General features: G+C 42.3%; 1 protein-coding gene across 1 annotated transcript in view; it reads right to left on the bottom strand.

The window, feature by feature from the left end:
• Positions 1 to 12,927, bottom strand: part of LOC107674032 (disintegrin and metalloproteinase domain-containing protein 12-like) — a 117,362-nt gene that overhangs the window by 47,565 nt on the left and 56,870 nt on the right. The window contains exon 8 of the mRNA XM_016467891.1: positions 11,981 to 12,129. Coding sequence (XP_016323377.1) covers positions 11,981 to 12,129 — 149 coding nt within the window. The remainder of the gene's footprint in view (positions 1 to 11,980; positions 12,130 to 12,927) is intronic.

Below are 12,927 nucleotides of genomic sequence, written 5' to 3'. Positions count from 1 at the left end.
AGAGCATTGCAATAGTCCAGCCTGGACAGAACAAGAGCTTGAACTTGGACAGAACAAGAGCTTGAACAAGGATTTGTGAAGCATGCTCCGAAAGAAAGGGCCTGATCTTCTTGATGTTGAATAAAGCAAATCTGCAGGACTGGACAAGCAGCGGACAGATCCAGCAAGATAAGTATTGAAGATTTGGAATCCGCTCTTGCCAGTCTTAGGGCTTCAACATGAATGAATGTATGTTTGCTGGCAAGATGTGCTTGACAGATTGTGGTGTGGAAAATAGTGCACTGATGTTTTTAATTTTATTAATGAAAAACATGGTAAAGTCGTCAGCTATTAGAGTTGATGCAAGAGGAAAGGAGTGAGGAAAATGTTTTAAAGAGCATTCGAGAGTTAGACAAATTGTTAATTTTGTTATGGTAGTATGTCCTTTTAGCAGTGGATACATTGAGCTTAGAACGATGTTCGCGGAGAACATCAGATAACCAAGGGGCAGAAGGGGTGGTACGGGCTGGTCTGGAAGACAAGGGGCAGACAGTGTCTAAAGATGTAAGAGTGGAGCAGAAAGTATCAGTTGCACTGTTAGCATCAAAAGATGCTAACAGTTTAGGGCAGTGGTTCTCAACCTTTTTTTCCACTGGGCCGCACTATGGTCCAAGTGCAAGTCTCACGAGCCGCACGCATATCATTTACAGATTACATCACCAATACAAACCAACCAGATTATATATATTATATATTATATTATATTATATATTATAATATTATATATTATAGCCTAAATATAATATCTAATCAATTACATTCATTAAAATAAATAAATAATTATACTCACCATTAATAAAACACCTGATGCTGTCGGGAGCTGACAAATTTTTTGAAATTCCGCTCGAAAGGAGTTACAGCACAATGAAGTTGCGATTGTAATTTGTGGTCTGTAAGATGCGCACGGAAGCATGACTTGATGCGCAACATTGCAGAAAATGTGTGTTCACCAATGTAGCCTATGTTGATCCACATATGTAAAACACTTTCGAATTTAATAATCTGAGGTTCTCTCCAGAGATGTTTTGCCACATTTCTGCAATTAAGGATGATTGCTGCGTAGTATGGGTGTTTCCTTTTGCCTGAACATCTTCAAGTGAGTAGCGGGCCAAACCGAAAGTTGATGCCGAAAGTCCAGCACTCTCTTACCTTCAGTGCTGATGCGGCGACTATTCTTGTTTGTATGTGTTCCTTCGCTGGCATTTTCCACATTTCGTTTTTCTCCCTTAATAACAAATGTATCCATTCTGATGCTCAATTTTACCGAACTAATGGCTGCTGATGACTATTTGAATTGAATTCTGCCAAAGTGTGCGCTTGTAAGTGTTCGTTAAATGTGAAACGTTAATTACGCGAGTAGCCTACAGGTCTGCTCATGTCTGAAAATAATACATGAAAAACAAAATTATTTGACATAACTAAAACATTATAGCTTATATTTGTTTAGTACATTTTTTAATGAATGTAAAAACTAAAATGAATTTTAAAATGGAAAGTTTTTTTAAAATTGTGTTCAGCATGGTGGGCCGCATTTGAATTTGTGACGGGCCGCGGGTTGAGAACCACTGGTTTAGGGGAAAGAAGCGAAGATGAAACCATAGCAGACAGCCGGGAGGGTGAGAGTGAGTCCAGTTGGTTGCCTGATTTGTGAGTAGCAGTAGCTGACACTCGGTTGAGATCAAAAGAGGCAAGCAGAGTGTGGAAGTCTGCAGCCTGAGGTTTATCTAGGTGGATGTTTTATTTATACATGGACATAAGTAAAGAAGTCTGATTAGCTCTTTAAATCAAAAGGCATGACTTCTTTTTCTTAGAGCCTCTATGTTCAGTATTGCAATTTCCTCCATTCATTTTCAAACAAGTGCTTTATTTCTTCCTCAAACTGTTGTTTGGCACAAATGTTGGCTATTGTATTTGGGTGAAAACATTAAGAAGCGGACAATAACACCCTGTTTATGCTATGGTAGTTCTTTAGCCTGTTCTCTTAATTTCTAACTTTGTCTCTGCATCATTCTTTGTTTTGTCTTGTCTGTCAGTCGATCTTATTCATTCTCATTTGCAATGGTCTTTGCAATTCTGTTGAGTTTCCAGCTCTGAATCTCTCAGACTGTATGTTGTTCGTTTAACACTGCAGGTAGGACACTGGTGCTGAGAGCTCACAACAGCTGTCAAAAAGACAAAAAACAATGCATGCAAGATCATGAATTTCTCATGTTTGAACTTTAAAATAGATCCTTGCAGAGTGAGAACAGCACAACACATCCAGCAACAGTAGGAAAAGGGTTTTGAGGAACTGAATAAATCAGAGCCAGATTGTGTGCCTTGTTAGAGCCAACTTGCAGGAGGTTTATTTAGCCAGTGAAAACAGCATGGAAACAAAGGATCAAACATAGAGAAAATGAAAATTGAGAATGTGTTATCTGAATCTGTGTCAAGTATCATTTTTGACTGCTAATAATGATTTTCTTAATCAGTATTTAATATGCTGATTTGATGCTCAAAAACATATCTTATTATTGCCAATGTTGAAAAAAAAGTTGTGATGCTTAATATTTCTATGGAAACTTTTTGAGGAACCTTTGATTAACAAAGGTCAAAAGAACATCATTTATATTAAATCTTTTATAACAATTGTCTTTACTATAAACTTTATTAAATTAATACATCCTTGCTGAATAAAAGTATTAATAAAACAAACATCCTATTTAAATCAAATTTCTGAACAGTAGTGTATATTCTCTGAAAAAAAAATCATCATCAATAGTAGGTCTGATTCAAAAGTACATTGATCTTGTTCTTCAGTAAAAGTCGATCAAAATCCTTGACACAAGACCAAAACATTAAGAAAGTGTTTTTTTTAGTCTATGCATGAGCTTGTAGAATATTTGCATACAGTTGATCTGTTTTAGTGTCTTTGAGACCGCATGTGTCCGTGAGTTTCGGCCTTTAGGGTTGAATAAACGAAGGAAGTCTGATTCTCCCATGGGAAGCGAAAAATAGGCCAGCATTTTCCTGACTCTGCAATAGTACACAGCTTCTCTGATACAACAAACTCATGTGCACTGCCCCTAAAATACAAAACAAATGCTTGAGACTTACAATCCTACTTAAACTTATCAGAAGTAGACCCCAAACTCCAGCTAAACTGTGACCTCAAAACCCTTGAATGACGCTGCAATGAACAATGTGTGAGGGGCTATTTTGAAAAGTGGGGACAAGCTTTGGCACTCCAGCATTCTTTTAAAAGCACCTCCTTTTTACAGAAGCGCCATATCCGTTTAAGTATTCATCCATTGCGCTGCTGGAGAATTTGGAGCTATGAATCTTTAAAGGAAAAATGATGTCAACCTCCCCTCGGTACCTGCGGCTAAAATAGATGACAAAACATCTCTCCTGACTTTTTCCCCCCTAAAGTAGCATTTAAAAGCCCAGGGAGGTTTCTTCCCAGCATGTTGTCTTGTCATATGAACAAATAATAGTAGAATAGGGTTCTGCTGTTCCCTTTCAAGGGAACTTCGAACTGCGTCCTCCAGGGGTCGCTATGGGGAACGCCTCGATGTGACCCGTGTCTAAAGCATACATTCAAAAAACACCAACAACATGTTGGCCAGCGACAGCCTATGACGTCACTACTGGTGCGACTATAGTATAAATAGGCGCCGGGAGAACACGTCATCCTCTTCTTCTTCTTCAGTGACTGTTTTGTTTGAAGCGTGCATTCCGGTGGTAAGACGTTTAGGAGATGTGTGGATCCGTGTCTTCGTTATTTGACACCTGATGACACATGATCTTTGCGTCTTTTGTTTGGGCGAAGAGCACGCACGCGATGTCCTCGAGGGGGCAATCTGCGTTCACTGCAAGCGTTTTTCAATGAAAAAGTTCCGCTCTCGTCTGGCTCTCTTCTCTGAGGCACGGAGGAGAATGAGGTCATGGGGATCGCAGGCGGATCTGGCTGATGAGTTTAAGGAAGGGCTTTCCCTCTCGCGCTCGTCGGCCGTGGACGAGGGTGAGCTGCTGGAGAATGATGATGTGATTTCCCCTAACATCGTCTGATCCAGCAGCCAGTGCTCTGCTGGGTTTGGCTTGCCTTGCCGTGGAAGCGGGCCAGGAAGGTGGCACCGCGAGGTCGTCTCGACGAGCGTTATCTGTCTGACCATAGCCCCCCAGCTAAGGTGTACCTTCCTTTTCTTCCTGATCTCCATACGGAGGTCGAGAAGGAATGGAAGAGGCCGTTTTCTTCATGCATCCATCGGTTCCAGCATACGAGTTATGCCAACATCGAGGGGATGCGCGAAAGCGGCTATGAGAAGATGCCCCCTGTAGAAGAGACGCTGGCTAGCTATCTCTCTATGGGTGAGACATCCTCTCTCAAGACTCCCTCCTTGCCATCTAAGTCCCTTCAAGATACATCTCGCTTAAATGGCAGGGCATACGCAGCATCAGGTCAGGCTGTCGCTTCGTTGCACACTATGGCGGTGCTTCAGGAGTATCAGGCTGATCTACTGAAAGACCTGGATAAAGGGGAAGGCCTTTTTCCTGATGAGGTAGCGGAGTTGCGCCGCACCACGGATCTTGCTCTCCATGCTACTAAGCAGGCCGCCTCTGCTATGGGCAGATCTATGGCGGCCATGGCGGTAACGGAGGAACATCTGTGGGTGAACCTGGCAGATATCGGGAAGAAAGCGAGGGGATTTCTCCTCGATGCTCTGGTTTCGCCTTCCGAAATTTTTGGTACCTCCGTCGAGATGGTGGTTGAGAAGTTCAGGGCGTTGAAGGTGCGCTCAGCGGCCTTCAAAACCTTCATTTCACGAAGGTCCAGGTCTGAGCCCGAACAACCCAGGGGTCCTGGCCCGGCTCGATCTAAGGCTCAGAGACGGGCACAGAAGGCTAGTGTTACGGCTCGCGCTCCTCCCCCACCTGCGGTTAGGGCTAGGAGGAATCAAAGGGAGGTAGGCAAGACCTGAGGGAGGTGATCCAGACGAGGCGTCCCCAACGCTCTCGTCCGGACCAGAGTGATACCTGAATCGGTCTGAGGATCAGAGACGGGCACAGAAGGCTAGTGTCGTGGCTCGCGCTCCTCCCCCACCTGCGGGTAGGGCTAGGAGGAATCGCGGGTCAAAGGGAGGTAGGCAAGACCTGAGGGAGGTGATCCAGACGAGGCGTCCCCAACGCTCTCGTCCGGACCAGAGTGATACCTGAATATCTACTCATCTCCCTCGGGGGGTTTAACATCTGCCCTCATCTTCCCCTTCCTAATTCCCCTGTAACCACCATCATCTCCACCTGACCGAGGTTAGGTAGGAACGTCCTGTGCCTGCTTTGCAGTCTCCTATGCTGGACCTATGATGTTTTCGGTTGGTTCGTTTTGCAGTCATGACCTCACTCGTCGATGCTGGATCCAGACTGTATGATAGCCCTTTTTCTGGGTTCATGCTTCCTGGATCATGTGGCCAGATCACAGGCTTCTGCGGGAGCCTTCTTGGTCATCAGGTCCCCGGGCACAGCACTGCCATTCTCCTGGACGTCCGGGCTGGGCTTATGCTTTTCAGGCTGCCCTGACTGTGACACCATATCCAGGTTCGCCCCGAGGGGCTTCCTGTGAATCAGAATATCCCCTCTCGCTGAGACGTCGAGAGGGAGGTATGAGTGGCTTTTTTGCGAGAAACACTTCTTGTGAAGTGCTATCGCCAGGCAGTGTTCCCCTCGCCTCAGAGGGTTGTCTTTGAGCTTGCCACTCCCGTTTGTCTCATTACTTCTGGGCATCTGTGAGCAGATGCTTAGGAATCTCTATAAAATCCATGCTATAGTAAGCGCACACGCTAAGCTCTGTGCACTTTCTAAAATCCACATGGTGATAAGTGTGCGCGCTGAGCACTCTGCGCACTTTCTAAAATCCACATGGTAGTAAGTGTGCACGCTAAGCACTATGCGCACTTTCTAAAATCCTGTATGATAAGGGTTACACGTTGTCAGCCTCGTTACCTTTCTCTGAGTTGGCTTAGGCCATGGTACTCGCCTTGGGCTCCACTCAACTAGTGTGTCTCTGTTGATACATTTCTTGAAGAATCGCTCCCCTCACTGTAGAGGGTTATTTATGAGCATGGTGCTTTCTTCCGAGCGTTCATATTTTCTCCCCTTCTGAGGAAGGGAATTCCCCACTTCGTGGGCTGCTCTTGTGGTTAGCAGAGCTCCCCTCTATCAGAGGGTTGCCTATGAGCACGCTGCCTCTTTTCTGAATTCGGAGTTCTCCTTTCACGTGGAGAGTTGAGTTCTCTGTTTTCCCAGAGCACCTGGAACCAGTAAACATCAGGTGATCTAGACCCTTCTTTTGCCTCCCTGATGCGCTGTTTGTTTTTGGCTAAGCTTGCTGTACGCTTACCCTTCAGGATTTCTAATGAACAGGCTGTAGGTCGAGCCTCCCTCTCGGCTGAGAGCTGGGTGTTATGCTCCCTCAGCTAGGTAACTTACAGCTAGCCATTCCAGCATTATACCATAGACTGAGTTGATGACTTCTCAAACATATTTTTCTTGGGATGCACCATTTCCATGTATGTGCTGCTCTTTCAGAGTGCCACGAGGGCCCCTTAGAACGGTATCTTTAAATCCATGTTATGGTAAGTGTGCACGCGAAGTCCCTGTGCACTTTCTAAAATCCACACTGTGGTAAGTTGGCAACTAGAGGACGCAGTTCGAAGTTCCCTTGAAAGGGAACGTCTCAGGTTACGTATGTAACCATGGTTCCCTGAGTAGGGAATGAGACACTGCGTCCTCTAGCTTCCTTACGCAAGCTTCAAACGAAGAAGCGGTTGACGTGTTCTCCCGGTGCCTATTTATACTATAGTCACACCGGTAGTGACGTCATAGGCTGTCGCCGGCCAACATGTTGTTGGTGTTTTTTGAATGTATGCTTCAGACATGGGTCATGTCGAGGCGTTCCCCATAGCGACCCCTAGAGGACGCAGTGTCTCGTTCCCTACTCAGGGAACCATGGTTACATACATAACCTGAGACGTTTGTTATGGCCATCATCCAGGGTTTGAACAGCGGTCCAACAAAAATATCCCCACTATGAGATAAGACAGCCACAGCAGAGAGATTGCAAACCGGTCACAGCTGAGAGCGGATAGATGATTACTGATGACTGACTTGTGCGATACGAGTGAAACTGTAAACGTCAGCCTTTCTTTAGATTTAACAGTTCTGATCCTGGAATATCTCAAAAGCACTAGAAGTTAATGCGTGTCAAGAGTGTTGCATTTTAAGGCTGAAAAAGTAAAAAAATTGTCTTAAAAACAAAGAATGTTGTTTTTAAACAGAATTCTGAGGTACTGGCTCAATAATTCATATCTAATGAAAATGAAAAATCCTCCATAGTGTTGTCAGCAAGCATACAGATGAGGACGACAAAAATATTAAGCAGCAATTCAACAAGGTTTATTTATTGAAGCCTTGGAAGAGGACAAAACGATGATCATAGCTAAGGGTATATTTCAGAAGTTCTGAGTATAACTTAGCTTGAGCAGGTGGAGATGGACCCGGAGAGGTAAGTATCCAACGAGAGGAGCCAGGTAAGCTGATGCACACATGTGAACAACAAGACCAGACACTGAAGGAGTGATGAGATGGTGGCTTTATACCAGTCCTAATTAGTGACGGCAGGTGGAGTGCTTCAGTATTTGGGTGATTGTGGACGAGTGGGAGGGGCCGAAGGATCTGGCATGGCTGTGGCTGTTGACTCCGTGACAAGTGTTTACTACTGTTCAAAAGTATGTTTTTTTTTTTAAATTAATGTTTATTTAGCAGAGAGACTTTACATTGATTGAACGTGGCAGTAAAAGACATTTATAATATACCAAAATATTTTTATTTCAAATAAATGCTGTTCTTTTGAGCTTTCTATTCATCAAAGAATCTTGAAAAAATATATATTGGTTTACACAAAAATTTAAGCATAACAACTGAACAGTTTTCAACATAATAATAAGAAATAATAAGAAATGTTTCTTGAGCATCAAATCAGCATAATAGAGTGATTTCTGAGGAATCATGTGACACCGAAGACTGGAGTAATGAATGCTGAAAATTCTTTGCATCACAGGAATAAATTAAATTTTTAAATATATTCCTGAGCATAAAAGACTTCTAAAACATAAAAAAATCTAAACCAAAGTTTTTAGCCATTTTGACACCCTAGGAGAAATCCAAATTGGCGCCCATCCACCCCAATAAATGTTATTACATTTGGATTTGGATACATGTTTAGATATTATCGATGACTACTTTTTGTCTTTGTGTTTTTTTTTAAATAGTTTTTTGTTGTTTGAAATGTTGATTTAAAGTGTCCATTTTTCATTATTATTTCAGTCAAACCTATAAAAAACTTTGTTACCCCAAACTACATAAAAAAAGCTTGATCAGTCACATAAAATAATCAGACTCCAGCTACTAATTCCTTTGTTACTCATTGACGCATGAACTTCCCCTTTAAATGACGTGGCGCTCTGCTCTCTATGTGTATGACGCTGCTTCCATTAAGTGTTGTTAGTAGTGAATGAATGAATTCAGCATTTCAACATTTCCTTAAGGATGCACTAAATTCAACAAAGCGGTTTAATATATAGGATGTATTGATCTTGTGATTTAGTGAATTTTACTATGCCAATATTTTTTAAATTGGCCGTTAAATTTTTATATGTGAATATTACACACACCACGCTGATACTTTAACAATGCATTGGCACAAAAAAGCACACCTTTTGGACCAATTTTGCAGCGTGATTTCTCGACTGCCACAAATCCTGCCTTAACAAAATACTAATTTTGTGCTCTTTTTTACTGTACCAATATTTTAAATTGGTCTTTGAACTTAGCTTTATTGCAAGGCTAAAAACAACAAAAAAACATGTTACTTTGCCAAAGCACTAACAGAACCCATAGATCTAATGGTGCTGGTCAGTGCTGTTGTTAAAAGTAGCTTCTATCAATTGCGAATTATTGCTAAATTGAAGAGAATTCTGTATTTTGAGGATATGGAAACCGCGATTCATGCTTTTATTTCATCCAGATTGGATTATTGCAACTCATTATATTTAGTGTTGTCTAAGAATCTGCTCTCACGGCTGCAGCTAGTACAAAATGCTGCAGCTAGACTGTTGACTGGCACAAGGAAATGTTCCAACATTTCTCCAGTGCTGGCTTCGCTGCACTGGCTTCCTGTTGATTTTAGAGTCCAATATAAAGTTTTGATAATGGTTTTTAAAGGTTTGCATGGCCTTGCTCCAGAGTACATTTCATGTCTGTTACAGCAGCACTGTGTTGCTAGACCTCTACGATCATCACAGAGTCTGCTTTTACATGTTCCCAGATCATGGTTGAAAACCAAAGGTGATCGAGCCTTCTCTGTGGCAGCCCCACATCTTTGGAATGGTCTCCCATTGCACATTAGATCATGTGACTCACTTGACTGTTTTAAATCAATGTTGAAAACACACCTTTACTCTGTGGCATACAGTTGCCCCTAGCTTTTGGGACACTGAGCAGTGATGGATATTGTGTGTATTGTGTTTGAGTAATTTTTAGACATTTAAAGAACTTTGGTCAACTGGTGTTGTTTTAAATGTGCTATATAAATAAATGTTGATTGATTGTGGAGCGCTCAAAATGCAAACTTTGCATGCAACAATCCAGCAGCAATTGACAGTGCTCTGATCCAATGGCATACTGTCAGGGATCTGGAAGGAGGACCCATTAGCAGATTGAGTGATGAGGATTTATTGACAAAACAGACTGATACAAGAGGGTAGTGAGGTGCACAGGTGATACAACATCAGGAACACAGTAAACAAAGAAACAGCTAGGGAAGACCACTGGAACGGTCTCGGAGAGCAACTGGCAGATTACAATAGCAGCAGCAGGAGCGGCAAGACCAGGCAGATAGAGAGGGCCAAGCAAGGTACCATAGAGCTGAGCTCAGACACTTGTTGAACACCGACTCTAAAGTGGACTAAGTACCAGGCAGGGAGAACCAGTGGCAGGACTCACAGGCACAGGTCAGAACGGGAACTCCTACACAAAGAAACAAGACAGGATAAAGCTCCACAGTAACAATTACTCCAAAACAGGCCAGGGGGATAAATAAAACAAAAGAACTGATAAAAAGTAAAGTAACTAAATAAATAAGAAATAATTACCAAATCTAACCAACACAACTAACTTAAAGAATATCAAACAAAAATACAAAACAAAAGATAAGGACTAGAAGAACTGGATAAATAAAATAAAATAAAAAAAAGTGACAAAAGGCAAAAACAGACAAAATGCAAAGACAAGAACATGGAACTACAAAGTACTAGACAAGACAAGGGCACAAGACTAACCAGGGAGACAAGAACACACCCACATCCACAGATAGAGAAAAAGACAGTGATAGAAGGGGTGAAAATGACCACGAACCAGCAAAGACAATAGGGCAAGGGACACTATAAATAGGGAGGAAAACACACGAGGAACAGGTGAGAGCAATTACACTAACAAGGACTCAATGAGGGCTAACAAGAGGGTGTGGTAATGAGGAAACCAGGAGGAGAGGCTAGAGAAGCACATGGCTGAGAAAAACAATCAAGTGTGCTGACACAAGACAACATAGACACAAGAAACAAACACAAGACAAACAGAGTGTCAGGGCAAAACCCTGACACATACAGGCATTGTCAGATTGACAGTACTCTAGCCCAATGATGTTGGGGGATCCAGTGGGGGTGTCAATCATATTTCTGGTTGGCCGTGCCATTCTTAATCACAACCCTGCTAAAATGTAGTGCCAGTACGTGCGCTCATTGGCACCCCCTCCTGCTGGTGGCGCCCTAGGCGACTGCCTAGTTTGCCTATGCCTAGAAACGTTACTGATAAAAATGCATCTGATTTGCCAGTGAATCAGTTTCATTATACCAAGGTGTCAAGGTTTTGCTGCTTAGCGCCTGGTAGATGTGAGACATAATACACTGTATATTTGAATAAATTGTTTTGTAAGCAAAATACAAATCACAAATATTTCATTATTTTTAGCAGTTCTTGAACATTTTGGGCTCTTAAAAAAAAAAAACATAAAAATGACTGTAATGTCACAGCTCACTAGTGAAAGGTTTGCAACTGTGCACAATCTAGTAAAGCCACCAGCCATAATTTTCCTGCCATTAGTGACAATGATTAGTCACATGACATTTATGACTCAGGTGATTGGCTCAAAACAACCTGGCCACAGAACTAAGCAACCAAAGATGGCAGATTCACACTCAGTTCCTCTATTCCACCGACGCATCTAAAGACCTCATCCCACCTGACTCTCTGGTTCATCGTCTGATAAGTGTAAGGAGAGGAAATTTTCCATTATGAGCCATCCTCACCTTATCAACCTGGTGTTTACCCAAGTCTGAGACCAGCTGCATGCCGAAAACCATTACCAACAAGCGCGTTATCACGAGACGCCAGGTGACGGCTAAATGTCTGAAATCCAAATTTCTGAGTGGACAAAGCAAGCCTTCCGTCTATCTACAAGTTTCTGAGTTTCAATCCAACACCAGCCTCACGCCAGTGGTGACGTATGGCTATGTAGAGCAAATTCATCACTGAGAGATGGCTAATTAACCCCTAGTCAATAAGATTCAGGTAAACGGCTGATTATTCTCTTGTGTACATGAATGATGAGAGCTTGATTTCCCCGTTCCCCAGATAATAGGGCTCGTTGGAGACTAATTGAGCTGTAGAGTGATGTGTCTGCAATGCATTAATACATCAAATCCAGACAGGGTACTCCACTCAGGAGTAGGAGAGGAGGTTATCAAAGACTATTTAGATCTTGGCTTTTTCAAACATTACTATTTACTTGTGATTTGTCAAGTGGTAAAACCTGGTGAGTTATCAATACATTTCTATAGCATATACTCACCCTGTAGAGGGGGTCATGATGCAGCCGCCACGATCTACGGTCATCCTACAGCCGCATCCTCGCTCTGGTGTGTCATGGTTCATTCCAAAGTTATGGCCCAACTCATGGGCCAAAGTCACAGCAGCTCCCAGAGGATTGTCTGAGTGATCCTAGGAAACAACAGGATGTCATATAATGCCTTAAACTACAGCTAACTTTCAAACAAAGCAGCTTTTTGTTGGTCAGTGGGGCAACTTTGCTTGACCAACTTGAACACATTGCAAAATCAGTGAGGGGAAATCTTTTACTCTCACAGAAAATTCCCGATTGTGTGGATTCCCATTTAAATGACTGGATTTTGCCCGTGAAAGTTTGCTGAACAACAGAAAAAGTGTCTGCACCTTTACATTAAAGGAGAGATTGGAACCATGTATAAAGACAAGAATAGAACCACACAGAACACTCTAGAAACCACCTAGCAACCACCCAGAACATCTTAGCAACTGCATGGCAGCACATTGGCAACCACCCACAACACTCTTGCAATGTGAATTACTTTTTGAAATACCACTCACAGTTTTATTATACTTAAATATTTTAAATAACTAATGTGCTAGAAAAATAAACAGACATAAAAAATGCAAAGGTTAGCACTATTCAGTGGTTACTTGTTTGCCACAACGTTATATGAATACAAATTATCTTAATTTCAGAGCTTTTTCCAAATATTGACATATACGATTATTTGCAATTAATTTGATTAATCTATCAGTGCATTATATAATTCATAGGTCTTCAATCCTGCTCCTGAGGACCCACTGTCCTGCAGAGTTCAGCTCCAACCCTAATTAAACACACCTGAGTCAGCTAATCAAGGTCTTTACGATCACTTGAAAAGTTACAGGTCAGGGGACCGTTCTTCGTACATCGCTTATTACATCCGAGATGAAATGTCACATCCAAGATGA

Source organism: Sinocyclocheilus anshuiensis, unplaced genomic scaffold, assembly GCF_001515605.1.
Source record: "Sinocyclocheilus anshuiensis isolate Anshui unplaced genomic scaffold, SAMN03320099.WGS_v1.1 scaffold544, whole genome shotgun sequence".
Classification (NCBI taxonomy): domain Eukaryota; kingdom Metazoa; phylum Chordata; class Actinopteri; order Cypriniformes; family Cyprinidae; genus Sinocyclocheilus; species Sinocyclocheilus anshuiensis.
The sequence above is the reverse complement of the archived record's forward strand: the minus strand, read 5'-3'. Positions and strand labels throughout refer to the sequence as shown.